Here is a 26,767-nt window from a genome sequence, read left to right on the forward strand (position 1 = left end):
AGTCGTTAAGCGTCTGCCTTCAGTTCAGGTCATGATCCCAGGGTCCTGGGATCGAGCCTGGCATCAGGATCCCTGCTCAGCGGGGAGCCTGCTTCTCCCTCTCCCACTCCCCCTGCTTGTGTTCCCTCTCTCACTGTCTCTCTCTCTGTCAAATAAACAAATAAAGTCTTTAAAAAAAAGAAGAAAAAGAAGTTCCTCAACGAATGCAGACATGCTACGAAGTTCTCCGGACTCTTCCAGTACCATGACTGTCATCACATGACAGGGCTCTCCAAGTCTAGGAGAAAAAGAAAGAAAAATTTTTCTTGATAAAAGGATAAAGTTTTGACAGTTATTTCAGTCCCTTATAGGAACATTAATATGCTTTTCTCCAAACTTAGAAATTCCCAATAGATAAAGCATCATTCACATTAATAAAATACGACTTACCTTTTGTTAACCTAGGGACTCGAACTTCCTTTTGATTTTCAGGTTCTCTTCACCTTATTTGTTTGCCAAACAAGACAGATTTTAGGATACTGGTATGTTCATTAAAGTCTGGATTCTGCCAGAAATCCCCGTATCCTCTCTCTGACAAGGTGCTGGAGCAAGCCCCTGGTTCGACTCAGCAGCTGTCTGGGAAATTTAGAAGAAGACATCTTAGTGGTTTCATTATTTGGGGCTTGGGGCCAAGATTAGAGATGACAAGATTTGAGAATAAGGTAATAAATGCCTGAAGTCAAGACATGGTTATAGACAGTATTTAAGATAAATATCATAACCATTAAATTAGGAATGCTCGCTTTTTCTATTTTTTCTTAAATATTTGTATACTTTTTCTACCATTTGATGGTGGATTTGTCTGATTGAATTTGATATCTGCATTGCATTCAAATGATAAATGATTAAAACTAATAAATTACCAAAGAGAGAGAAAGCTGGCCACAAATCCTGAATGGGTTGCATTTATAAATAGAACATTATGAAAGGCAGATTACTTTCTTTTGATAAGAAAAGCACAAGGGTTTTTTCATTTACACACATATACACAGAAATAGTAGTCTCATTTTGCACCTTCAGCCATTGGTCAGAAGTAAACAGCTGTCACAGAAACTTAGTGTTTAGCTTACTTTGTCTTGTGGCAGTTCTGTGTCTGAAATGGTTACTTTCATTCCTACAGATTTTCTCCTGAGTGATTTGAACGATCAGTGTCACACACGCAGTGAATACCTTGGAAAATGACTAGGAGTGTTCAGAATCAAGACCCAACTGACAAAGAGCCACATTCTCTCTCTGTTGACCACTCTGCCCAGCTCACATGGAACAGAGTATTGGAAAATGAGAGAGAGAGTCCCATGCCGCTATCGCCAACAAGGAAATCAGTGGTCATGCCTGAAATTAGAACCAAAATCAGACGTGGCCAAGAGCTAGGAAAAGGATTTCTCACATGATTGTACTATTCATAGCGGTGCCACAGATCCTGGACATCAGCGTTGCAGAATCAGGGATGAAGTTGTTTTTGTTAGAGAATCGGTCAGGAGTTGATGGGAGGTGCAATCAGGGGGGCTTGTGTTTCATTTGGTAGGTTGAGGACTACAAGTCCACCGGTGACCCTGGATTTTTTTGTAGTTTTGTGTGTTCGCTCTCCTCAGGGTGCCCAGTATTGCCCTCCCTGACCGCTGTCTGTCACCTGCTTGCTGACCCTCAGGGAAGCAGGGTGAAATGTGGGGTTTGCTTCCATTCCTGTTGTCACTAAATGGAACCTTTTATGTTCTCAATTTAATTTGCCTGGGTAAATCTTGAATCTAATAAAGTGTAGACCAAATTTTCTCTCATACAGAATGCTTGGTTCTAGACACAATTGTTTTCTTACCCTATTTGACTTTGATTCATGATGAAGAAATACAATTTTTAGTTGGATTTAAAAAATTCCTATCTCTGGGGCGCCTGGGTGGCTCAGTCGGTTAAGCGTCTGCCTTCGGCTTAGGTCATGATTCCGGGGTCCTGGGATAGAGCCCCGCGTCAGGCTCCCTGCTCAGCAGTGAACCTGCTTCTCCCTCTCCCTCTGCCTGCTCCCCCTGCTGGTGTGCTCGCTCGCGCTCTCTCTCTCTCTCTCTCTCTCTCTCTCTCAGGTAGGTAGATAAATCTCTGTTCACAGTTATTATTTTGGGTTTTTTAAAATGAGAAAACTGGTTTTTAGATATAAGTAGAACAATCTCATATCTTTGCTTTTCTTCTTTGAAACTGTTTCCCAAACTCCTTGCCAGTGCTTTAAACACTTCGCATGACCTCATTCACAATTTCTGACCTCGTCTGTACTCCTTCAGCCTCCCTTTATTTGCTCTAATTCTCCAGTCCCATTCCAGTTGTGATCTTCTACCAGATAATTTATTTCCTCTGCCTAGTCTTTCTCCGTTTCCCACATTCTGTCATTGCCGAGACCCAGTAACACTTAGAGCTGAGCTGAATGTCACCTCCTTAGAAAAGCCTACCCAGTTACTCTCTGTTCATCACATTTTAATTATTGGCCTAACATTTATTATTTTCTGATTTTTTTTTCTGTTTCCTTAGTTTTTCATACCTCCTTATTGTCTGTGTACCTAAGAACAGTGTAAACTGTCTTGTTCACCGCTGTCTCTTAGCACTTAGAACAGGACCTGGAAGGGCACCTGGGTGGCTCAGTCATTTAAGCATCTGCCTTCGGCTCAGGTCATGATTCCAGGGTCCTGGGATCAAGTCCCCCGCCGGGCTTCTTGCTCAGCAGGGAGTCTGATTCTCCCTCTCCTTCTGCCCCTGCCCCTGCTTGTGCTCTCTCTCTCTCTCAAATAAATAAATAAAATCTTAAAAAAAAAAAAAAAAAAAACAAAGAAAAGAACAGGACCTGGACTTAGTGCTTAGTAATTGTTTAATAAATAAATGAATGATCTAGTAGAAGGAACCAGTGTTCAAATTTAAGAACTTCAGGTTCTACAAATAACTTATTTTGGGAGCCTCAATTTTTTTACCTGCTTGTTACAAAATAGAATAGACTTGTTTTTTAAAAAGCAGTATGTTGTGATTCACAGGGAAAAGAAATACATCAGCCTTGCCTTATTTACTAGAACTTAATGGCAAAATAAAACCAGAGTAGACTAAGTGAGGCTCTCCTGAAACCCTTTTTTCTCTCTTTTTCTTCCTTTCCTTTTTATTTCCTTCTTTTTTTCCCCCTTTTATATATTTGTGAAATGTCTTAAGACTGATCTCATACCAAACATTAGAAACACAGACCAGTAAGACAAGTAGAAGAGGTAAGTCTATGGAGACATTGGGGAATAAAATAAAAAGAGTAGTCAGTGAGTAGGAGCTGGGCAAGAAACTGAGGTTTTTATCTTAAATCTCCTTAATAGCTACTAAAAATAAGGCAAGTCACTTGACTTCATAGAGCATCTGTTTTCAAATTTGTAAACTGGAGCTAACATTTCTTCTTCCCTACTTCATAGGATTGATATAAATGATAATGTGTGAAAGTACTTTATAAATCATCAGGGACAGGGAGCATGCGACTCTTGATCACGGAGTTGTGGGTTCAAGCCCCATGTTGGGTGTAGAGCTTACTTAAAAGATTTTTTTAAAAATCTTTTTTTTGGGCGCCTGGGTGGCTCAGATGGTTGGGCGTCTGCCTTCGGCTCAGGTCATGATCTCAGGGTCCTGGGATCGAGTCCCGCATCGGGTTCCCTGCTCAGTGCAGAGCCTGCTTCTCCCTCTCCCTCTGCCACTCCCTCTGCTTGTGCTCTTCTGTCTATCTCTCTGTCAAATAAATAAATAAAATCTTTAAAAAAAAAACAAAAACTTTTTTTTAAAGATTTAAAGTCCAACTCTTGATTTCAGCTCAGGTCGTGATCTCAGGGTCATGGGATCATGCCCTGAGTCAAGGCTCCGCACTCAGCGGGGAATCTGCTTGTCCCTCTCCCTGTGCTCCTCCCCCTGCTTGCACTCTCTCTCTCTCAAATAAATGAATAAATAAAATCTAAAAAAAATAATAAATTTTGAAAATAATACGTACATACATACTATAAATTACTGGCCAAGTATAAAGTAATTATTATGATCAGATCTGAAATTTAGGTTCCTTTTGCAAAACTGCTGGAAAATGCTAACATGGCTCTTTTTTGTGTATAATTCCTAAAAGACAATTCCAAAAATACAGATTCTAAAAATACATGAATGTACTTGATATCCCTCCCCCAAAAAATATGCATTTAAAATTTAAGCCGGGGCGCCTGGGTGGCTTAGTCGTTAAGCATCTGCCTTCAGCTCAGGTCATGATCCCAGGGTCCTGGGATCGAGCCCTGCATCTGGGAAGCCTGCTTCTCCCTCTCCTACTCCCCCTGCTTGTGTTCTGTCTCTCTCTGTCAAATAAATAAATAAAATCTTTAAAAAAATAAAATAAAATTTAAGCCACTGTTAAAACAAATACTTACTTTTTTTAAGATTTTATTTATTTGACAGAGGGAGCACAAGCATGAGCCAGGGGAATGGCAGGGAGAGGGAGAGCAAGAAGCCGGATGCTTAACCGACTGAGCCACCCAGGCACCCCAAAACAAATAACTCTTGACAGAGGATCTATTTTCTGTATTTGACCCACAGGAAGAGGTTTCATTGCCTCTGATTATTTTCCATTCTTTTCTGATCACAGCCCAAAGAGCCGATTGATCCAATTAAAGAAAGAGAAGCTGGAATACACTCCAGGAGAGCATGAGTATGGACTGTTCCCAGCCCCCATTCATGTTGGTGAGTACTCAATATATACAATATGTTGCTAAGAAGAAATGGTATTTCTTGAGTTTGGATGAAATGGCTTTGTGTTCTTATTATTTCTACATCTCCAATGAGGTTGAGCTCTTTCTTTACCGTTTAATTTATACTCAGTCTGAAGAATTCTGCAAATTCTTTGCCATCTAGGAGTCAAAATGACATAAATCTTCCTTACTCGAGTTTTAATAATAAAAAACACTATGTGTGTAGCGTTTGATTCCCTGAGTTATGACATCTAGGAAAACCCAGCTATTCACCACTTCAGTTTCAGACATTTTCCATGTTCAGAAAGAGATGATTTATGGATATGTAATAATCAACAGAAGAGAGCCACTACTTTTCCTGATCATTTATCTGCTTGAAAATTGAGCCAGATTTATCCTTCTATTCATTTTGGGGGGAAATGTCAAGGCTTTGTTTAGCATCGGTGTAATAGTGCCTTCTGGGATCCTACTGTTGAGCTTACCAGATGAGTAACAGGTACCTTGAAGTGATCCTGGATGCCTCCTGTTCTGACAGAGCCACATCCAGTCCTTCCCCCCGAGTTCTGCTGTTGCCATCCCTGTGGTACATCCCATTTGTTTGCAGATCCTATTGTCACTCTCAAGTGCATCCCACACTTAACTTCCACTCAGACTCCTGCAGCAGCCTTCTGACGCATGTGTCCATTTCCATTCCTGCTCCCCTCCACATCACTCTCCACACAGAAAAAAAAGAAATGATCTTATAACTTAAACTAGATTATACTTAAAAAACCTTAGTGTCTTACTGTTAGAGTAAAGTACAAGCTCCTTACTGTAGCTTTTAAGAATGACCTGGTCCCGGGTGCACCTGGGTGGCTCAGTTGCTTAAATGTCCAACTCTTGATTTCCGCTCACCTGGGTTCAAGCCCCTCATCAGGCTCCACACACAGCAGGGAGTCTGCTTCAGGATTTTCTCTCCCTCTGCCCCTCCCCCCCCAAATAAATCTTAAAAAAAAAGAGAGAGAGAGAATGATCTGGTCCCCAACGACCCACCCTTCCCCATCATCCCTGTCTCTCTGTTCCCATCTCTCCCTTACCTGCTGTTTGATGTCTTGCTGGTCTTCTCTCAGGTCCTAGAACAGACTAAGGCCTTTCCCACCAGAGTATCCATATGCTTATTATTCTCGCTGACTAAAAAGCTATTCTTATTCTTCCCATGGTTGGTTTCTTATTCTTTAAGGATGAGCTTAATGTCAATATCCACTTAAATGTCATTTTCTTTAAAATTTTTTCCTGATTGTCCCATCAAAGAGGGTCCCTCCCTTTATATCACAGCACCCTGTTCATTTCTTTCTATAATCCATGACTACTCTGTTTCCTCATTAGTTATCTGTCTCCCTCATTAGATTATAAGCTCCAGGTGCAGGATCATTTGTCTCCCTTATTCTCCTTTGATTTCCTAGTGCCCGGTACATAATAGAACTTTAACAAATACATGTACAAATGAAAGTAAAGGAGGAGAAATCAGGACACCCTATTGAATTGGAAGTGACAGGAGCAGCTTACTTATGTAGTAGATGTAGACCCTGTGCATTATAGTGTTCTCTTTATGCTTCTCTTGAGCTTCATGACTATGGGACTCTTCTCTGTGTTACGATTATCAAATCCCCTTTTTCTTCCCAGAAGACCCAGTACCAGCAGTGTATTTAAAGGAGCAAGCATAGACGACACGTTCTGCAATAAAGATTAGTTTGCTTTAGTTATTCTGTACTAGGTGGATGGAGAATGGTTTAACTCCAACTTGAAGTTCCAAGGTTTAGTTCTCTTACCTTGATGAAGGTGAGAGTCAGTTCCACGTTCTCCGGGATCACTGCCAAGGTTCTTCTGAACGAGTGTTTTGTTGTTACAGTGATGTCACAACACTGGAAGCAGAGTCTCAGCAGATGTAGCTGTTTCCTAGAATCTGATCATGATAAATAGGCTTAGAAAGGAAGTCATTTAAAAGACGCATTTAACGAAAAACATGACCACTTTGGTTTTACTGGTTTTGTCCTAGCTGGGATCTAACTTAAGTCTTAAAACGAAGCTCTAACTTCATTCAAGGGGATGAAGGTGTCCGTTCATTCCAAGGAAGATAGGAAGAATAATAGGCCAGTATCTCTCTCACATCTCTTGCACAAATAGTGGTTAAGAGGTCAAGAATAGAAATCCCTTAATTTAAATAAAGATTTTATCTCCACATCCCCATTTTAATGTCCCACAAAGACTAATATGTACTCAGTATCTGCAAAGTGGGAAAATAATGGGAAAACCTGTCCAAGTGTAGTGGGTCTTTTTCCCTGTGAAACAAGGTTTAAAATCAGGCTGTTGCAGGACAGATTTTTTTTTTTTCTGGACAGTGCTATTTTGTTGTTCAAATAATATTTTATGATTAGGTTAGGGTAGTGAGCCAGTAAGTTGTTCTGAACAGGTGATTTCCAGTATCATGTAAGTAAAAAGCATGACTTCGAGTCAGCCGGACCTCAGTTCATCCCTGTCTTTGCTGTATTAGTTGTATGAATAAAGTAGTTATAAAAATAGAATAATAATGCATCTTACCATTGATAAGAGTCAGAATCAATAAATGGAAAATCGTGTTTATTTTTAAACACTTAACTAAGGAAATTAGGTTTCTTTATCTTATTAGAGAAGTGCATTTCAAATAGAATTTTACTTCCCATGATACTTACCAAAATGTATATTATACCCTTAAATTTATAGTCGATTGATTTTTGATGAGTGCCATGACAGTTGAATGAGGAAAGCATGGTATTTTCAGTAGATGGTTCTGTGATAACTGGATATACACATACAAAAGGTTGAAGTTGGACCCTTGCCTCACACCATTTAAAAAAAAATTAACTCAACATGGATCATCAACCTAAATACAACAGCTAAAACTATAAAACTCTTGAAGAAAACATAGGAGGAAATTTTCATGACCTTGGATTGGGCAATAATTTCTTAGCTATAACACCAAAATCCTGTGCAACAAAAGAAAAAAACACAAATTGAACTTGGTCAATATTTAAAACTTTTGTGCTTCAAAAAACACCATTAAGAAAATGAAAAAACAATGCACAGAATGGGAGAAATATTTGCAAATTATGTATCAAGAGACTAGTATCCAAAAACCCATACATATAAAGAACCGTTGAGAATCAATATTAAAAAGACAACACGATTTTTTAAGTGGGTAAATTATTTGAATAGACACTTCTCCAAAAGAGATCTACACATGGCCAATAAACACGTGAAAATATGCTCAACATCATTAGTCGTTAGGTAAATGGAAATCAAAACCATAATGAGATACCACCTCACACTCACTAGGATGACTTTAATTAAAGGATTGATGCATAATGTGAAGAAATTGAAAACCTCATGCATTGTTGGTGGGAACGTAAAGTGGTATAACCCTCTTTGGAAAACATTTTGGCAGTTCCTCAAAAAGTTAAACCTATAGTTACCATATGACCCAGCAGTTCTGCTGCTAGGTATCTAACCAATAGAATTGAAAGCACATGTCCACACAAAAACTTAGACAGAAATGTACATAGCAGCAATGTTCATAATAGCCAACAGGTGGAAGCAACCCAGCTTTCCCACAGTGGATAAATGGATTAACAAAATGTGGTCTGTGCATACGATGGGATGTTCTTTGGCAATAACAAGAAATGAGGTACTGTGGGTCTCCTGGGTGGCTCAGTTGGTTAAGCTTCTGCCTTCAGCTCAGGTCATGATCCCAGGGTCCTGGGATGGAGTCCCAAGTTGGGCTCCCTGCTCAGCGGGGAGCCTGCTTCTCCCTCTTCCTCTGCTGCACCCCCTGCTTTCTCTCTCTCTCTCTCTCTGTCAAATAAATAAAATCTTTAAAAAGGAAAGAAAGAAAAGAAATGAGGTACCGAGACAGGTAACAACATGGATGAAGTGTGAAAACATTACGCTATATAAAAGGGGATAGTCACAAAATGCCATGTGCTTTATGATTCCTTTTTTTTTTTTAAGGTTTATTTTTTAAGTACTCTCCATACCCATGATCCTGAGATCAAGAGTCACATGCTCCATCGACTGAGCCAGCCAGGGGCCCCAAAATCTGGGTTTTTTTAAATTAGGTCCCCACCTTTCTCATTTTAATAGAGAGGGTTTTTTTTTTAATAGATTTTATTTGTGACAACACTGTATTTGATGTATTATTTTTTAAATAAGCTCTATGGCCAATGTGGGGCTTAATCTCAAGACCCTGAGATCAAGAGTCAAACGCTGTACTGACTTTGCCAGCCAGGCGCTTCTGTAGAGATTTATTTTAAGGGTCACACCATCGTGGCAACTGGCAAGTCCAAAATCTACAGGGTAGGCAGGCAGCATGGAGACCCAGGGGAGGGTTGATTTCACAGCTCAAGGAGTCGGAGGGCAGTCTACGGAAAGAATTCCCTGTGGAGGTCAGTCTTTTTTCTTACTAAGAGTTTCAGCTGTTTGGATGAATCCCACCCACATTATGGAGGATAATCTGCTTGACTCACAATCTTGTGATTTAAATGTTAATGTCATCTAACAATTACCTTCACAGACACATCTAGAATAACGTTTGACCAACTATCTGTTGACACAGAAAATTAACCATCACCAGAACTCCATGTACTAAAACCCACTGCACGGTACACTTAAAAAGAATGTATTTTATGGTATGTGAATTATGCCTCAGAAAAGCTGTTATCTTGAAAGTGTAGTTATGTTGTTTTAATCAGGCCTATATTAATCAAAATTATAGTGATACACAATGCAAAAGAAAAATTGTAATGCTTTGAGTCTTATGGTCACAGGTATTTTTTCTTATTTAAATTCAATTAATTAACATATAATATATTATTAGTTTCAGAGGTAGAGGTCAGTGATTCATCAGTCTTATTACCCAGTGCTCATTACATTACATGCCTTCCTTAATGTCCATCACCCAGCTACCCCATCCCTCACAGGTATTTTTTTTTTTTTTTAAAGATTTTATTTATTTATTTGAGAGAGAGAGAATGAGAGAGCACATGAGAGGGGGGAGGGTCAGAGGGCAAAGCAGACTCCCTGCCGAGCAGGGAGCCCGATGCGGGACTCCATCCAGGGACTCCAGGATCATGACCTGAGCCGAAGGCAGTCGCTTAACCAACTGAGCCACCCAGGTGCCCCCTCACAGGTACTTTTAAATGTGAATTGGAACACTTTTTTATGGAGTAAGGGGATAGCTTCAATAAAAGAACTTTAAACATGAAAAAATATATAATATTAAGACAAAATCCTCTGGAATAAGTGGAATAGAGATAATGTTCAAAGACAGGAGATTATTTAAATTTCTAAATGTTAAAGAAGAGAATATTCCTTTTTTAATGAATAATGGTAAGTATTGAATCTTTATAGTATGCAGATTCATTTTAAAATGACAAAACTATATATTACATCATTTGTAGGGGTGGGGCGCCTGGCTGGCTCAGTCTGTAGAGCATGGGACTCTTGATCTCGGGCTCATGAGTTTAGTCCCCCTGTTGGGTGTAGAGATTACCTAAAAATAAACTCTTAAAAAAAAATTATAAGGGGATTCATAGTTTTTCAAAATTCTTCTGGGGAGTATGGGAGCAAAAAAATGTGAGGACATGGTCTTTCACATTTGGCTTTTGGAATCAGGCCACGATTCAGATTCTGCCTCCACCAATTACTACCTGTCTTACCTTGGGCAAGCTGACACATCTCAAGGCTTCACATTCTTTATTGTAAAATTGAAATTAATAGGAATATTCAATAAAATAATGCATGTAAGATATGTAACACATTACCTAGCGCATAGTAATCATTTCATAAAAGATAACTACTGAATCAGAGTTGTTTTTTTATGGTAGAATACCAGTCAACAAAAATGTGTTACTTAGTACATAGCTATTACCTCTGGCAGTTATTATTAAATATATTATGTTGCCTTTTCTTGCTGAGCTCAGAAAATAATTCAGAATTCTTTTCAACACAGCTCTTCTTGGTTGCCACTGCTAGTCATTGAGATTTATGCCAAATCTTGACTGCTTTTCCTGATATAGTGGAGAGAACATAGGCCTGTATGTGCAAAATGGATTAAAATAGCAGACCTAAGACTTACTCTGAGAAAGGCCTGCTTGCAAGGTTGGGTGTTGGCGGCATCTGGGACTTGAATGGCAAACATTTTCCTCTGTCAGTATAAAACCCTCCTGAATGGGAAAGCGTCTTACTGTGTCTGCTCTGTATAAACTGCGTAATTTCTGCTCAACACCTGCTTTCATTTGAAGACTCTGGAATTTGGTACATTTTAGAGAGTACCTATATGATCAGCCACCGATCAAAACCTTGGGCACTGAGTTTGTAATGAGCATCCTTGAAAGACATTTCACATGTGTTGTCCCAGTATATTGCCAAAGATTACATCCCGTGTGACTCCATTGGGGGACAGTTTGTATAAGCTTGTGCCTTATTTCCTCTGTGTTTTGCCCAATGCACTTTTCCCCTTTACTGATTTTGCTTTGTATCCTTTTGCTGTAATGAAGTATAGCTATGAGTATGACCATGTGCTGAGTCCTGTGAGTCAGGAAACCTGAAGGTGGTCTTGGCCTAGACACACCTCAGAGTCAAACGCAGACGGACTGCTCTTCCCATTCCACGCTCTTGTAGCCAGATGATCGTGAACAACTTATTTATGCACTCTACATCTCAGCATCTTCATGTATGTATTGCAGTTACTCCCAACCTGAGTTGTGAGGATTAAGTAATACTTATTTTGCATTAACAGAGTGAATACCCTTTCCCCTTGATTTACTGTAACTAAGTACTCAGTGACAGTGAGAAGAGCAAAGCCATCCCAGTCATTCCTAGAAAACAGGTATCTGTAGAAAGAAGGAAATAATAAAGAATAGAAGTCAATAAAATATTAAAAAGACAATAAGGAAACAAGTTCAAACAGAGCAACAAAATTGATAACCTCTAGATACAACGAACAAGAAAAAATAAGAGATCACAGAAATTACCAGTGTCTGTACTTAGGTCCTGTAGTTATTAAGAGGCCAATAAGGAAATGTGAGGAATAACTTTATGCCAATTCATTTAGCAATGTATATGAAATGGATAAATTCCTTAATAAATACAACTTAACAAAGCTAATTCAAAAAGAAATAGAATATCAGAATATCTGAATAGCCTGTATCATTTAAAGAAATTTAGTTCTTTATCAAATCCTACACATAAAAATGTCAGAACTTAATGGCTTCCCTTGTGAGCTGTTTCCTCATTGAGAACAGAATAACACCAGTCTTACACAAAGACTTTCAGAAAGTAGAGAACACTTCCCAGCTCATTTTATGAGGCTAATGTAACCCTGGTAAAAAACCTGACAAAAACTTGAGGGGGAAAAACAGCTACAGAACGAAGTTGAGAAACATACAGGCAGAAACTCTTAGAGGTAGAATGGCATCTCCCCAGTCTTACAAAAGGCATCTACAGTTAACATCATACTTAATGGTGAAATATGCAGTGTTTCCTCCTGAAATTGGAAAGAAGGTAAAAATGTCCACCCTCACTACTTCTGTTCAGCATTATTCTGGATATTCTAGCCAGTGCAGTAAGGCAGGAAGATGAAAAAAAGTCATAAAGATCAGGAAGGAAGAAGTAAAACTGTTCCTGCTTACAGATTACATGATAAATCCAAAGAGATACCCCAAAATCTACTGCAACTTTTTTAGCAAAGTTACAGGAAACAAAATCGGTATACAAGAATCCATTGTATTCTTGTAAAACTTAACTGCTCTTACCATACCATCCAACAAGGGCAGTCCTTGGTGTTTACCCAAAGAAGTTGAAAACTGTCTACATGATAACCTGCACACACATTTTATAGCTACTTTATTCATAACTCCCCAAACTTGGAAGATACCAAGATGTCCTTCAGTAGGTGAATGGATAAACTGGTATAGCTAGACAATATAATATTATTCAGCACTAAAAGGAAATGAGATGTCAAGCCCTGAGAAGACATGGAGAAACTTTAAAGTCATTGTACTAAGTGAAAGAAGCCAATCTGAAAAGGCTACATACACAGTGTATGATTCCAACTATGTGACATTCTGGAAAAGGCAAAACTGTGGAGATGTTAATAATATCAGCAGTTGAGGGTAAAAGAGGGATGAACCAGCAGAGCGCAGAGATTTTTAGGTCAGTGAAACTACCTAATGACATGGATACATGTCATTAATACATTTTTTCCAAAGCCATAGAATATGCAAGACCAAGAGTGAATCCTAATGTAAACTATGAACGCCAGTGATAATGATGTGTCAGTGTAGGTTCAGCAGTTAGTAATCAATGTGCCGCTCTGGTCAGGAATGTTGGTAACGGGGTAGGCTGTGTTTGTTCAGGGGCAGTGTGTATATTGGAAATCTCTGTACCTTGCTCAATACTGCTTTGAACCTAAGACTGCTCTAAAAAACTATTTTTTTAAAGAACATTTATAATAGCGTAACAGAATTGAAGTAATTAGAAATAAATGTTTCCAAAAAGAGGCAAGAACTTTATACTGAAAATTAAAACATTTATCAGAGAAATTAAAGAAGACCTAAATAAATGGAGAAATGCCACATTTAGAGATAGGGAGCCTCAGTTGTTATATTCCATGCAATGTAGATTGTTACCAGCAGACTTTTCTGTAAAAATTGATAAGCTGATTTTTCTAAAATTTATATGGAGATGCAAAGAACCTGGAATATTCAAAGTGATCTTTAAAAAAATGTTTTTTTTTCCCCCAAGACTTACATTATCTGATTCCCAGAGTTACTATAAAGCAAGTTTAAACTTTAAATTGGCTTTAGAGGGGCATAGGCGGAGCACACAACTTTTGATCCCAGGGTCGTGAGTTCAAGCCCCATGTTGGGCATAGAGCCCTCTTAAAAAATAACAATAATAATCATTTTTTTTTTTTTAATAAATTTGGGTCCCTGGGTGGCTCGGTTGGTTGGGCATCTGACTCGTGGTTTCAGTTCGGGTCATGATCTCAGGGTCTTGAAATTGAGCCCCCACATCGGGCTCTGTGCTGAGTGTGGAGCTTGGGATTCTCTCTCTCCCTCTGCCCCTCTCTGCCCCCTGCTCGCATGCTCTCTCTTAAAAAAAATAAATAATAAAATAAATTGCCAGTAAAACAGATCTGTGGAACAGAGTGGACAGCCCAGAAATAGACCCACACTTTTGTGGTCATTTGATTGCACACAGGCACCAAAGCCGTTCAGCAAAAGAAAAACTTCAGCTTTAACACCAGCCTCATAGCATGTACAACCTGGATTTGGCACAGATCGCAGACTGAGACATAAAAACATAGGATATCTTCACGACCTGCACATAGTTAAAGGTTTCTTAGGATAGAGAAAGCAATAACTACAGAAGAAAGTACTGATAGATTATACCTTGACAAAATGTAAACCTATTCATCAAAGACACTATTATAAAAACAGACAGACTAAGCACAAACTGGGAGAAAATATTTACAAATTGTATATATCCTGAATACATAACAAACTCCTACAAATGAATTTAAATAAAAAAGACAACCCAATTTTCTTTTTATTTTATTTTTTTAAACACAGCCCAATTTTGAAGTAAGATTTGAACACACTTTACCAAAGGAAATATACACATGGCCAATTAACATGTGAAAAATACTCATCAGTCATAACTCATCAAAGAAATTCAAATTAAAGCTACAATGAGTTGGCATAACCAAAACGTTTACAAACAGTTGTGGGAGAGTAAAATGGCACGACTTTTTAAAAAACTCTGGCAGGGACGCCTGGGTGGCTCAGTCATTAAGCGTCTGCCTTTGGCTCAGGTCATGATCTCAGGGTCCTGGGATCGAGCCCCATGTCAGGCTCCCTGCTCAGTGGGGAGTCTGCTTCTCCCTCTGTCCCTCTCCCCTGCTTGTGCTCTCTCTCTCGCTCGCTGTCTCTCAAATAAATAAAATCTTTAAAAAAAAAAAAAAAAAAAGCTCTGGCAGCTTTTATAAAAGTAAACATAAACCTACCAGACAGAAATCAATACATATGTGTGTAAGAATGTTCATGGTACCTTCATTCGTAATGGCTATAAACTAGAGATAGTCCAGGTACCCATCAATACAATGGATACATAAACCGGTATATTCATATATGGGCTATTAGCCAGCAATTAAAAGGGAAAAAAAATTATGATTGACATGCTTGCGCCTCATGGAAAATGAAGTAGACATACTTTTCCTTGTTCTGATAAATATGAGTAAAAACATAAAAAGGTCTTATTACAATGTTACATTTTATAGATCATATATAAAAAGGAGACTCTAAAAAGTGGAGAGAAGGCAGACCAACTAGGAACCTTGGGACTGAGGAACTTCATGGTGATGAGTTCCCTGAGTTGTCTTTTTACTTCATATTCTGTGAGGTAAAACTTGAAGCTGAGAAAGCTAGCAACCTGGAAATTCCATTCGGCACAAACAAAGCAAGTAAAGAAAAGCCTGCTTTCTACAGCCAAAAGTAAGGGAAAGGGTCAACCTAGCAAGACAGAAAACTTTTAGACAATATCCTCCATACTCTAGTCAGACATTGTAGAAAAAAACTGTTACCCTACCCACACTCATACCAGCAGGTGCCCAGTGGGGAGCCTTGGCTTCTATCCCCAGCAGGCAGTAATAAGGTGTCCCACCCGGGCCCCCGACCTGTGTTATATCAGAGGACTTTGACCATCCTCCAGTAGTGACATGGCCTCTCCCACCATCCCCTCAGCGATAACAACCTACCGACGCTCAGGTTTCAATGGAGGCTGAGTGGGGAACTCCCAACTGGTAATCACTGGACATCTTACTCCCTTAACTTGCTGGAGCAGTTTTGGAAAAGGTCAGACAAAATAGAAGGTTTATGTAAAATCCAGAACCTGGTAACATAATACAGAAATGTCTAGGTTTAAACTGGAAATCATATGTCATACTAGGAACCAGAGAGATCTTAAACTGAGTTTTTTTTTTTAAGATTTTATTTATTTGAGAGAGAGAGAGAGAACACAAGCATGAAGAGGGGCAGAGGGAGAGAGAGAAGCAGACTCCCTGAGGTGGGGCTCAATCCCAGGACCCTCGGATCATGACCTGAGCCAAAGGCAGACGCTTAACTGACTGAGCCACCCAGGCGCCCGTTAAACTGAATTTTATTTTTTTAAAGATTTTTTTTTTTAAAGATTTTATTTATTTGACAGTGAGAGATACAGCGAGAGAGGGAACACAAGCAGGGGGAGCGGGAGAGGGAGAAGCAGGCTTCCTGCTGAGCAGGGAGCCCGATGCGGGGCTCGATCCCAGGACTCCGGGATCATGACCTGAGCCGAAGGCAGACGCTTAACGACTGAGCCACCCAGGCGCCCCTTTTTTTTTTTTTTTTAAAGATTTTTTTTTTTTAAAGATTTTATTTATTTGACAGTGAATTTTAAAAGGCAGTCAGTACATGCCAACATCAAGATGTTAGAATTACCTGACAAAGATTTTAGAGCATTTAGATTTTTAAAAACACTATCCCCCCCAAACACACACTTCAACAAGTAATAATATGCTTGAAACATGAAAACAATAGAAAGCCTCAGGAGGGAAATAGAAAGAATTCCAAGTCAGAATTTTAGAATTGAAAGATGCAGTAGCTGCTGTTAAGGCTTAGGGATGTGCTCAGCAGCAAGATGAAGGAGGCACAGGAAGGAATCGGTCCCATCCGAACAAGAGAGAAAGTAGACCTAAAAAAGACAGAGTCTGTGGGATCATGACAAAAGGGCGAAATTTGTATCCTCCGTGTGCTGGAAGGAAGAAAGAAACACGGAGATGAAAAACTACTTTGGTAAATAGTGGCTGAAAACTTCGCAGATTTGGCAGGAGACATGAAGCTACTGATGGAAGTCGATGATCAAACCTAGCAGGACACACTCGAAGAGATCCCTGTGGAGGCATATCCTAGTCCAACTTCAGCCCTCTAAAGACACAACAGTTGTAAAACTGAGAGAGAAATGAATCCCTACCTATAGGGATAAGGCAGTTCAGACAATAGTGGATTGCTTGTCTGAATCCAGGGAAATGGCACAACATTTTTCAAGTGCTGAAAGAAAAAGTGTCTAGCCAGAATTTTAAACCCAGTGAAAGTATCCTTTAGGAATTAAATGAGAATCAAAGCCTTCCTAGATGAAGGATGATATCTAAAAGAATATGTTGCCAGTAGACCTACTCTGTGGATAAAAGAAGGTTTCTAACAGAAAAGAAATACCAGAAGGGACCTTGGAACATCAGGAAAGCAGAAGGAACAGTAAGTACATTTATGGGCATATGCAATAGGCTTTCCTTCTCCTTTTGAGTCTTCTAAGTAACTCTTTAGTAAACGAAGCAAAAAATTTTAACACTGCTATATTTTTTAACAACATATTGAGGCATAATTCACATATCCTACAATTCACCCATTTAAAGCATAGTGGTTTTTGGTGCATTACGTTATTAATGTTTTTAACTTGTGGTAAAATATACGTAACTTAGAATTTGTATTTTTCATTTCCGTTTCTCAGTGTAAGGTTCAGTGGCATTAAGTACATTCACATTATTGTGCAACCATAACCCCATCCCTCTCCAGAATTTTTTCATCATCCCAAATTGAAACTCTGTGCCCATTAAATAATAATTGCCCATTCCCTCAGCCCCTGGTAACTACTGTTATTCTTTTTATCCCTATGAATTTGACGGTTTTAGGTACATCGTATAGTGGAGTCATTACAATATTTGTCCTTTGGGGTCTCCCATATTTCACTTAGCATAATGTCCTTAAGGTTCTTCTTCTGTGTTGTAGCATATACGAGAATTTCATTCCTTTTCAATGCTGAGCAATATTCCTGTGTGTACACACACAGTCCATATTTTGTTTATCCATTCATCCACCGATGGACATTTCTGTTGTTTCCTCCTTTTTGCAGTTGTGAATAATGCTGCTATGAACATTGGTTTACAATTCTCTGTTGAGGACCCCGCTTTCAGTTCTTTTGTCTATATACCCAGAGGTGGGATTGCTGGCTCATATGGTGAGTCTACAGTTAATTTTTGGGATCTGCCGCACTGTTTGCCACCACGGCTGCACCACTTTGATATCCCCACCAGCAATTCTTGAGAGTTCAGTTTCTCCACATCTTCAGTAACACTTGTCATTTTCTGTTACTTTTTCATGATAGCCATCCTAGTGGGTTTTGATTTGCATTTCCCTAATAGTAATGTTGACCTCTCTTCATGTACTTCTGGCCATTTGTATGTCTTCTTTGGTGAAATGTGTATTCAAGTGCTTGTCCACTTTTGAATTGAGTCCTTTGTTCCTTGTTCTTGAGCTTTGGGAATTCTGTATATATTCTGGATATTAATTACTTACCAGATATGTGATAAATATAATATCTTTATGACATGGACAGGGAAGACCACAAAATGTATAAACACCAGAAGAAAAGATTGATAAATTTAATTACATTAACTACCGTATAAAAGAGAGTGGCTCTAGTAATCAGGGTTGAATATGGTTGTTTATGATAGCTATGTTAAAATTACAGATTTTTAAGTAAGGTTTAGAATGAGGCAAGTGGGGGGGCACCTGTCTGGCTCAGTCAGTAGAATACGTGACTCTTGATCTCGGGGTCATGAGTTTGAGCCCCATGTTGGGTATAGACCTTACTTGAATAAATAAAACTTTTTTAAAAATTGAGGCAGATGGCTTAATTTGGTTGAGAGGATTCAATTTCAGGTGAGAGGAATGACACATGAGAATGTGAAAGCAGGAGGGAGCTAGTTGTATTTAAGAAATTGTGCTGGTACAGCCATTATGGAAAACTGTATGGAGGATCCTCAAAAAATTAAAAATAGAATGATCATGTGATCCAGCAACTCCACTTCTGGGAATATATCCAAAGGAAATGAAAACACTAGCTCAAAAAAATATCTGCACCCCCATGTTCATAGCAGCATTATCTACAATAGGCAAGACATGGAAGCAACCTAAGTGTCCATCGAGGGATGAATGAATGAAGAAGAGGCAGTATATACATGCAGTAGAGTATTACTCAGCCTCGTTAAAAGAAAAGGGGAAAGAAAGGCAAAAAAAGAAGAGTCTTGCCATTTGCAACATGGTAAAGGTGATGCTGCTGCTTCATAGAGTTGAAAGAAAACAGTGGGGGCACCCGGCCAGCTCAGTCCGCGGAGCTGGTGACTCTTGATCTCAGGGCTGTGAGTTGGAGCCCCACATTGAGTGTAGAGCTTACTAAAAATAAAAAATAAAATCCTAAATGAATGAATGAATGAATGAATGAGAACAGTTGGGGCCGTATCTCAAAGCTTATGCCATGGAATACATGTTTGCATTCATTCATTCAGAAAATACTTGTTCAGTACCTACTTTTTGATCAGGCAGTTTTCTAGATGTTTGGGACACACCAGTAAGCAAAACAGGTGAAGATCCTTGCTTCCATGGGGCTGACAGTTTTCCACTGGGGAGAAATCCCACTGTCCGTGTATTTCTGGGTTGCACCTATTTTCCCTCAGGCTGACAAAACCAAAAGCTCAAATTCTACCTGTGTTTTGTTTAGTGAAACTTAAACAGTTTCCTGTAGGTATCCTTGATCATTATTTATAACCTCCTTAATGGCACACATTTCATAGATACACTACTCCTTTCAGTGAAATAGTACTATAGGTTTTTTAGGGGGGAATTCCAGGACAATTTACGCAGAATAACAAGGACTAAATGAATAATTGTTATCTGTTTGTAGAGTGATATTCTAACCCGGTACTCAGATCGTATATAAACAAGCTGAGCTTTATCTGAAGTCAGTCACTTTATTCTTATTTAAAAAAAAAAACAAGTTTTTGTCAGATTTTAAGATCTCTTCTGGAAAAGGAGATTGTTATTTTTCTCCTTTCTATTGGGTACCTCCTTCACCTTTGACTTCCTCATTTGCCTAGCTACCTAATTAGCAATGGAGTGTGTTTGTGGAGATGTTCTGCCTCCGAGTCCTCTATTCATTTCCTCTTCATGTTAGGATTGATTTTGTGAAAGAAAATCATCATGACTTCCCCCTTCTATTTTTTTTTTCCCCAGGCGTCCCATGACTTCCCCCTTTTAGATTTCAAGGTCAGCACAGGCTTTAGAGCTTCTGTACTATTTGTCCTCTTTAAAATGACTTTGTTGTACAAGTTCAGTTTTCTTTTAAAGAGAAAAGTAAAGGATTTCTTTGCTCCTTCCCTAGAGATAAGTGGCAGTACTTGAGATCTCAAGACTTTAGCACACAATAAGAAAAATCCACAAAAGATGTGATTTCATCTCATTTTCACTTGGATGTAAAGTGATTTTCCCCCATTTTTAAAAATGGGGATTAGCTAAAGAATCCCCCCCGCCCTTTTTTTTTTTTTAATGAGATGCTCCTGATTAGATTCCCTTGAGGTATTCTCTCCAGCAGAATTTGATTAAGGAAATCTCTTCAGGTAGGTCTCACTTCTTAGAAATGAGTCCGAGCTCTCTCTGGTTTTAGAAATGTTAAAGGAGAGGAAAGAATGAGCCATCATTTCTTCCCCTGGCTCTTAGGATGTGAATTACAGTACAGGGACACAAATAATGCCAGGGAAGGCACCAGAACAGCTGTTAAACACCAGCATTTCAACCAAATGAACTTAAAGATCACTTGGCTTCATTCCCCAATGCATCCCATCCAGCAAGTGGAAAGTTGTTCCAAAGAGCTGTACGAAAGGGAAGGCTTTTCTGGGCAGAAGTGTGAAAGGATAAGGAAAGGTCAGCTCACCTCATCTTCCTCTGGGGGATTTGGAAAAGGGTCATTGGTGCTGACTGGTTAAGACTTTCTGGAGAAGGTTTAAACTGCTATTAGGTAAGAGATAGTAAGGTCTAGTTTGGTGATTTGGCTTAGCACAAGTGACTCCATTTGGGGTCTCTTCTCTCTTTTTTAATACATCTATGGAGACTCATTGCTAGCAAAATTCAAGATGTTGGACTGTGGGAAAAATTATGTCTTTGAGGTTAGTTGAGGTAGATGTGAATGATTTCTTAAAAAGAGAAAGTATTCTTTTTTTTTTTTTTTAAAGATTTATTAATTTATTTTAGAGAGACCAGGGGAAGGGGCAGAGGGAAAGAATATCCAAGCAGACTCCCACTGAGCGCAGAGCCGGACTTGGGGCTCCACCTCATGACCCATGAGATCATGACCTGAGTTGAAACCAAGAGTCAGATGCTAAACTGACTGAGCCACCCAGGCACCCCAAGAAAGTATTCTTTTTATTATTATTATTTTTAAAGATTTTATTTATTTATTTGAGAGAGAGCACAAGCAGGGGACAGAGGGAGAAGCAGGCTCCCCGCTGAGCAGGGAGCCCAATGTGGAACTCGATCCCAGAACCCTGGGATCATGACCTGAGCTGAAGGCAGGCGCTTAACCGACTGAGCTACCCAGGCACCCCGTCGAGAAAGTATTCTTTTATTAACTTACTGGTTTCTCTTTCACTCTTTTATGCCTTCTACAGAAAATACATCAGGTATTGCTCGCAAAAAAAGGAGTTATCCCTTTGCATTAAGGGGTTTATCCTATCTTCTGAGGACCAATTTTGACTTTTTAAAAAATTACATTTCTATTGTTACTAAGAAACAGTGAGTACATACTTGCAAAGGAATTGTAATAGAGAAGGGTATGAATTAAAAGATAAAGCTCCCCCTTCCCAGAAATATAATAATTTAGTATATACCCTTTCAAACTTTTTTCCTTTATATATATCTGTCTTCCAACAATTTACTGTAAAATTTTTCAGTAAACAAAAAATTGTGGGGAGCCCGGGGGGGCTCAATCAGTTCAGCAGCCTACTCTTGATCTCAGCTCAGGTCTTGATCTCAGTGTCGTGAGTGCAAGCCCTGGGTTGGGCTCCACGCTGGGTGTAAAGCCTGCTAAAAAGAATTTAAAAATTAAGAAATAAGGAAAAAATTGAAAAAACTCTACAGTGAATGTGCAATATCCCATCACTTATATTTTGTCATTAACATTCAACCTTGATTTATCATATATTTATCTATCCATGTACTAATTCATCTTATTTTTGGGTGCACTCCAAAGTAAATTGCAGACAGTGATATACCTCCCCCTATTTCAGCATACATATCAGAACCAAGGTCTCAGTATTTGTTTACAGATTTTTCTTTTGAGGTACATTTACCATTAATAAAATCCATAAATCTTTTTTTTTTTTAAGATATATTTATTTTTAGAGAGAGACAGAGCAGGGGGAGGAGCAGAGGGGGAAGGAGAAAGAATCTCAAGCAGACTTCCCACTAAATGCAGAGCCCGATGTAGGGCTCAATCCCCTGACCACCGAGATCATGACCTAAACCAAAACCAAGAGTCGGCCGCCCAACCGACTGAGCCACCCCGGCCCCCAATCTTTTTGTTTTAAGATTTATCCATTTAAGAAAGAGAGAGCTTGAGTACAAGCAAGGGGAGGGGCAGAGGGAGGAGTGGAGAATCTCAAGAAGACCACATGGAGCCAATGAGAGACTCTCGACCTCACAACCCTGAGGTCATGACCTGAGTCAAAATCAAGAGTCAGTTGCTCAACCCACTGAACCACCCAGACCCTCCCTAAAATGCATAAATCTTAAATGCACGTTTGCTGTGGTTTCTTTCATATACCTGCATAATCCAACCCCTCCTCAAGAACAGAGTCCTCGGGGTGCCTGGGTGGCTCAGTCAGTTGAGTGTCTGCCTTCAGCTCAGGTTGATCCCGGGGTCCTGGGATAGAGTCCCGCATCGGGCTCCCTGCTCAGTGGGGAGTCTCCTTCCCCTCTGCCCCTCACCCTGCTCGGGCTCTCTCTCTCTCTCTCTCTCAAATAAATAAAAAATCTTGAAAAGAACAGTGTCCTCATCCAGAAAGTGCCCTCATGCCCTTTGCCAGGCTGTTCCCACCACATATAGCTTTAATGTTTCAAAGTTGTTTTTTTTTTAAATGAGCCCATGCTTTATTTTTTTTGCAACTTGGAGAGTGTGTCCATATGAGTAAATATATACCTCATTTAATTTCTCTAGCTGCATATCTCATTATTTGAATGTACCAAAGTTTGCTTACCTTTGATAAACTTTACGTTGTTTCCACTTTTTCATTGCATACTCTGTAGTTACACATTCAGGTTTGCTTCCCTATCAACAAGTAGACTCTGGTCTTTTACCAGCTGTAACCGCAAAATCTTGTTATATTACTTTAACTCCACAAGTTATTTCTTCCACGATATACCTGTAATCCATGCTGCTGTATCTTCAGATTTGTCAGATAAACTCATTACACATTATGTGTTAACATAAATAGCATATTTTTATGAGAAATAACTTTTCCAAAGAAAAATTTCATAAGAAAAGTGACTTTATTTTACATTTTTGTAAATCTCTTTGATGTTTAGCTTAATATAAGACAACTGGATTTTCTAATCTATTTTTGCATTCAGTCTGTTATGATGTTACTTTGGTTTAAGTACATGAAGAAATCTGTCCTCATACAGGTTAATAAGTTATAAAAGAGGGCGCCTGGGTGGCTCAGTTGGTTAAGCGACTGCCTTCGGCTCAGGTCATGATCCTGGAGTCCCGGGATCGAGTCCCGCATCGGGCTCCCTGCTCGTCAGGGAGCCTGCTTCTCCCTCTGACCCTCCCCCCTCTCATGTGCTCTCTCTCTCATTCTCTCTGTCAAATAAATAAATAAAATCTTTAAAAAAAAAATAAGTTATAAAAGATACGAATATTTTAATAATTTCAGATAATTCTTCTTTGACACTCTAGCAAAAATATAAATGTAATAGTTCCTTAAAGGTGAGTTGCAATGTAGAGTATGAAATCAGTTAACTTTTTGTATTCTGTTACATTAAAGTCCATTGGTCTCTCTTAGAACTTAAATGGATTTTTTTACCCATGTGTGATTTTATCACTTCATGTATTGGTCATTAAGAAATTCTGATTCACTGAATTATATTGCTCTTCCATTCCCTGTATGCATCCAAAACCATTCACATTTGTGCATCTTCCCACCTATTTCGTGAGGAAATTTTAAGTATTGGAAAACAAGATTCTTATAGTAGTGGACACAGGTTTTCCAAAATTCCAGCATTCACTTCAAACTCAACTTTTATCACTGGAAACAGATATTTTCAGTTGTTTCTTGAAGTAACAAGCTCACTTCACTCATTTTCACTTCCTAAGTCCGAATAACCGTAGTTTGTGAGTTACTCTTTCTAGTACAGCTGGTATATTCCATGGAAGAAGCTAGTCCGGCTCGCCGTTGTGTCTGCCCAGGAACATTTGCGGGACACAGCCACCAGGGGTGAGGCACAGTGCTTCAGGTGTCCTTCCTTTGTGCCTTGCAGAATATTAACATTCCTGGCTTGTGGGTCAAGATTTAATTCAATTTTTATAGGTTCATCAAAAGCATTCTTAATGTTTAATGCTTCTATGATGCTGGCATGGTTCATTTCTATTAGTTTCATTCTTCTGGTACAGTTTTCTGCCACTTGCCTTATTGCTACTAAGATGCCAGCAGTCCTACCCACCATTGCTTTCATACCATTAGTACAGATGTCAGCCTAGTGAAAATGGCATGTAACATCTGAGCACTGAGTACTCAGTACACAATACTGAGCACATAGTACTCAGTAGTTCTAAGACAGTCTTTACCCCTGGATCCCCCAGGATTGGCAGAGCATTGAGAACTACTGGGCTAGAGACAGTGATAGGATGAATACCCAGATAACAAGAAGTTTTAGCTTCCTGTGAGAAGTGAGTCACCTAAAGGGCAGGAAGGTCAGAGAGTAAGTAAGGAAATTGAAGCAGCCTCTTTAAGGTGGAAAAGGGCTTTTGACTTTTACTAGTAGTTCTACTTCAAGGCGGGGGGATGGTAAATGTTAACAGATCATAAATTTGAATGTAAATACTCTGGAGTTATTTAAATCCAGGGACTCCTATTTTAGAAAGTTCTTATACTTCCCGTTTTTACAGACAACCTTATATTGTGTATAATAATGTAGGAGAACAGCTGCCAGATGCTCTAGTTAATAATTTTAATAATCAAACAATTCTTAGTTTTTAGTTGGCTTCATAATGACCTGTGTGTTTTTTGATAGTAAGTTTGCTTTGTTGTTTTATATAGGCTACTATTAAAACATATCTTTAGCATTTACCACCTGGAGCATGATGGAAAAGAGTAGCTAAAATTAAAAATTGGTGATGGAAAATCCATAAAATTAAATATTAAATCTTTATTTTTCTAACCAGTGCATATTAGATCTTGTGACTGTTTGACCCTTTGTATGAATAGATACTGAAATTGATAGTATTTTTTTTGATTCAGGGAAGTATCTAAGGCAAAAGAGAATCGACTTCCAGCTTCCCTATGACATCCTTTGGCAGTGGAAGCACAATCAGGTACAGGAGCCTATCTTACCTTACCAGGTTTTATTCTGGGGTGGGGGGGATGCAAGTCTCTCTCTGCCTCCTTGTGAAACAAGTGCTCTGTGCTGTCCTCTTAGGAAGTATAGAGAACTGTCCCTGTGAAGGTTAGAGACTAGGAAAAATCAACTTGCATCCATATCTAATGTGCCCTATTTGCCTTTGCTCATGCTTCAGAATAGCAGTGAGTTCCTGCTTCCGTAGGCAACCTTCTGTTAGGAGTCTGGACTTTTATTTTGGTAGCAGAACTCTGTTCTGTGAGAATCCTGTTTGATGCAGGTCCCAGGAGAATTTAGATGTACTGCCAGCAGCACTAAGAAATTTCAGGCTTTATTTCTGTTGGCTCCTTCCCATCAGTTTGGAATTTATTTTTCACATACAAAGGAGATTCTTCTACCAGAGGAAACAGGGAAAATGTTTAAATGTACACTTTTAAAAGATCTTTATGTTGGGAACTAAAAATAGGAAGGTGCTGTTTTTCTCTGCTGCTTCCCTAATTGTAAAGTTTCCCCCAGTAATTCCTAGAGTTCTTGTATCTGTAGCCCCAGGCCTCATGTTGAGAACAGCATCAGGAAATAGAAGTTGTCATGCAAATGAGGTGAATAGGCTCCTGACCTTTGCCAAAATTCCACCAAAGTTCTGTTTTGGAAAGCCGAAAGCAGTGGACATTCCCCTCCGCGTTCTCTTCTCTGGGTGGCCTCTCTCTGTTTCCGAGGTCGTGACCATGAAGGAGACAGTGCTCTATCCCCACTGAAAAATGGCGGTGGGTTTGGGTTTTTTTGCAGGTTAATAGACCCTCGCTTAGACCACGGTGCTGCTTTTGTGCTCTTACTGTAAAACACCGGCCAGCTGACCACCTCTCTTTTGATACCTTCCTTTTTTTTCTTTTCTTTTCTTTTCTTTTCTTTTTTTCTTTTTGGGCTGAATGTATTCTTAATTGCAATATGAGAGCTTTATTTTCTGCCTTTCCTCTCGCCTGTATTCACTAAATTAATTGCCTTAATTAAAATGTGAAATGTGTTTTTCTAGAATACCCACCCTGAAAAGGCCAGGGTGCTCATCTTTTTAATCTTGTATACTACCCAGACCGTCCCAACAAGCCCTATGAGTGTTTTCCTTTCTTTTCATAGAGGCAAATTGAGTTAATGTATCCAAAAGAATAGCTTCGTTTTACAGTGTGATTTTTGTTTAAGTCTGTCCACAGCATGCACATAATTGAGAATGTGTTCTCATGAAGCTATTTCAGGTTTCTTCTGTTGCATCTGTTTCTCTCTCACCCTGATCTAGTAAGTCACTTTTTATTTCAGAGTGTAAAAAGTGATCACACCAAGAATTTCCCTCAAACGTATCCAACCCAGGAAGTCTTATAAATATTCCCATATGAGCAGAGCACGTGGATAATTTCTTATATTTTTAGTGATTGATGCTGCTTATCTGGCATTTGAAGTTAAATGCTG

The 26,767-nt window shown here is 39.1% G+C and overlaps 1 protein-coding gene and 1 long non-coding RNA gene across 9 annotated transcripts in view; one reads left to right on the top strand and one right to left on the bottom strand.

Annotated features, from left to right (window-relative positions):
- ASH1L (ASH1 like histone lysine methyltransferase) overlaps nucleotides 1-26,767 on the top strand; it is a 191,864-nt gene that overhangs the window by 124,208 nt on the left and 40,889 nt on the right. For 4 of the 6 annotated variants that reach the window (XM_081825479.1, XM_081825481.1, XM_081825480.1 and 1 more), the window contains 3 exons: nucleotides 4,655-4,749; nucleotides 17,775-17,879; nucleotides 25,213-25,286. In XM_081825479.1, coding sequence (XP_081681605.1) covers nucleotides 4,655-4,749; nucleotides 17,775-17,879; nucleotides 25,213-25,286 — 274 coding nt within the window. The remainder of the gene's footprint in view (nucleotides 1-4,654; nucleotides 4,750-17,774; nucleotides 17,880-25,212; nucleotides 25,287-26,767) is intronic. The other 2 variants (XM_081825482.1, XM_006734775.3) reach the window with 1 other exon arrangement.
- Nucleotides 89-25,395, bottom strand: LOC145722400 (uncharacterized). 3 transcript variants are annotated; one of them, XR_014146689.1, is made up of 4 exons: nucleotides 25,311-25,395; nucleotides 6,566-6,699; nucleotides 430-615; nucleotides 89-277 (listed from the first exon to the last, which is right to left on the bottom strand). It is a non-coding gene; the product is annotated as an uncharacterized LOC145722400 (long non-coding RNA). The 3 variants fall into 3 exon arrangements; XR_014146691.1 differs by lacking the exons at nucleotides 6,566-6,699; nucleotides 25,311-25,395 and adding exons at nucleotides 5,258-5,470; nucleotides 5,570-6,167; XR_014146690.1 differs by lacking the exons at nucleotides 6,566-6,699; nucleotides 25,311-25,395 and adding exons at nucleotides 5,240-5,470; nucleotides 5,570-6,167.

This window comes from Leptonychotes weddellii, chromosome 6, assembly GCF_054177405.1.
Source record: "Leptonychotes weddellii isolate Sample4059 chromosome 6, ASM5417740v2, whole genome shotgun sequence".
Lineage (NCBI taxonomy): Eukaryota > Metazoa > Chordata > Mammalia > Carnivora > Phocidae > Leptonychotes > Leptonychotes weddellii.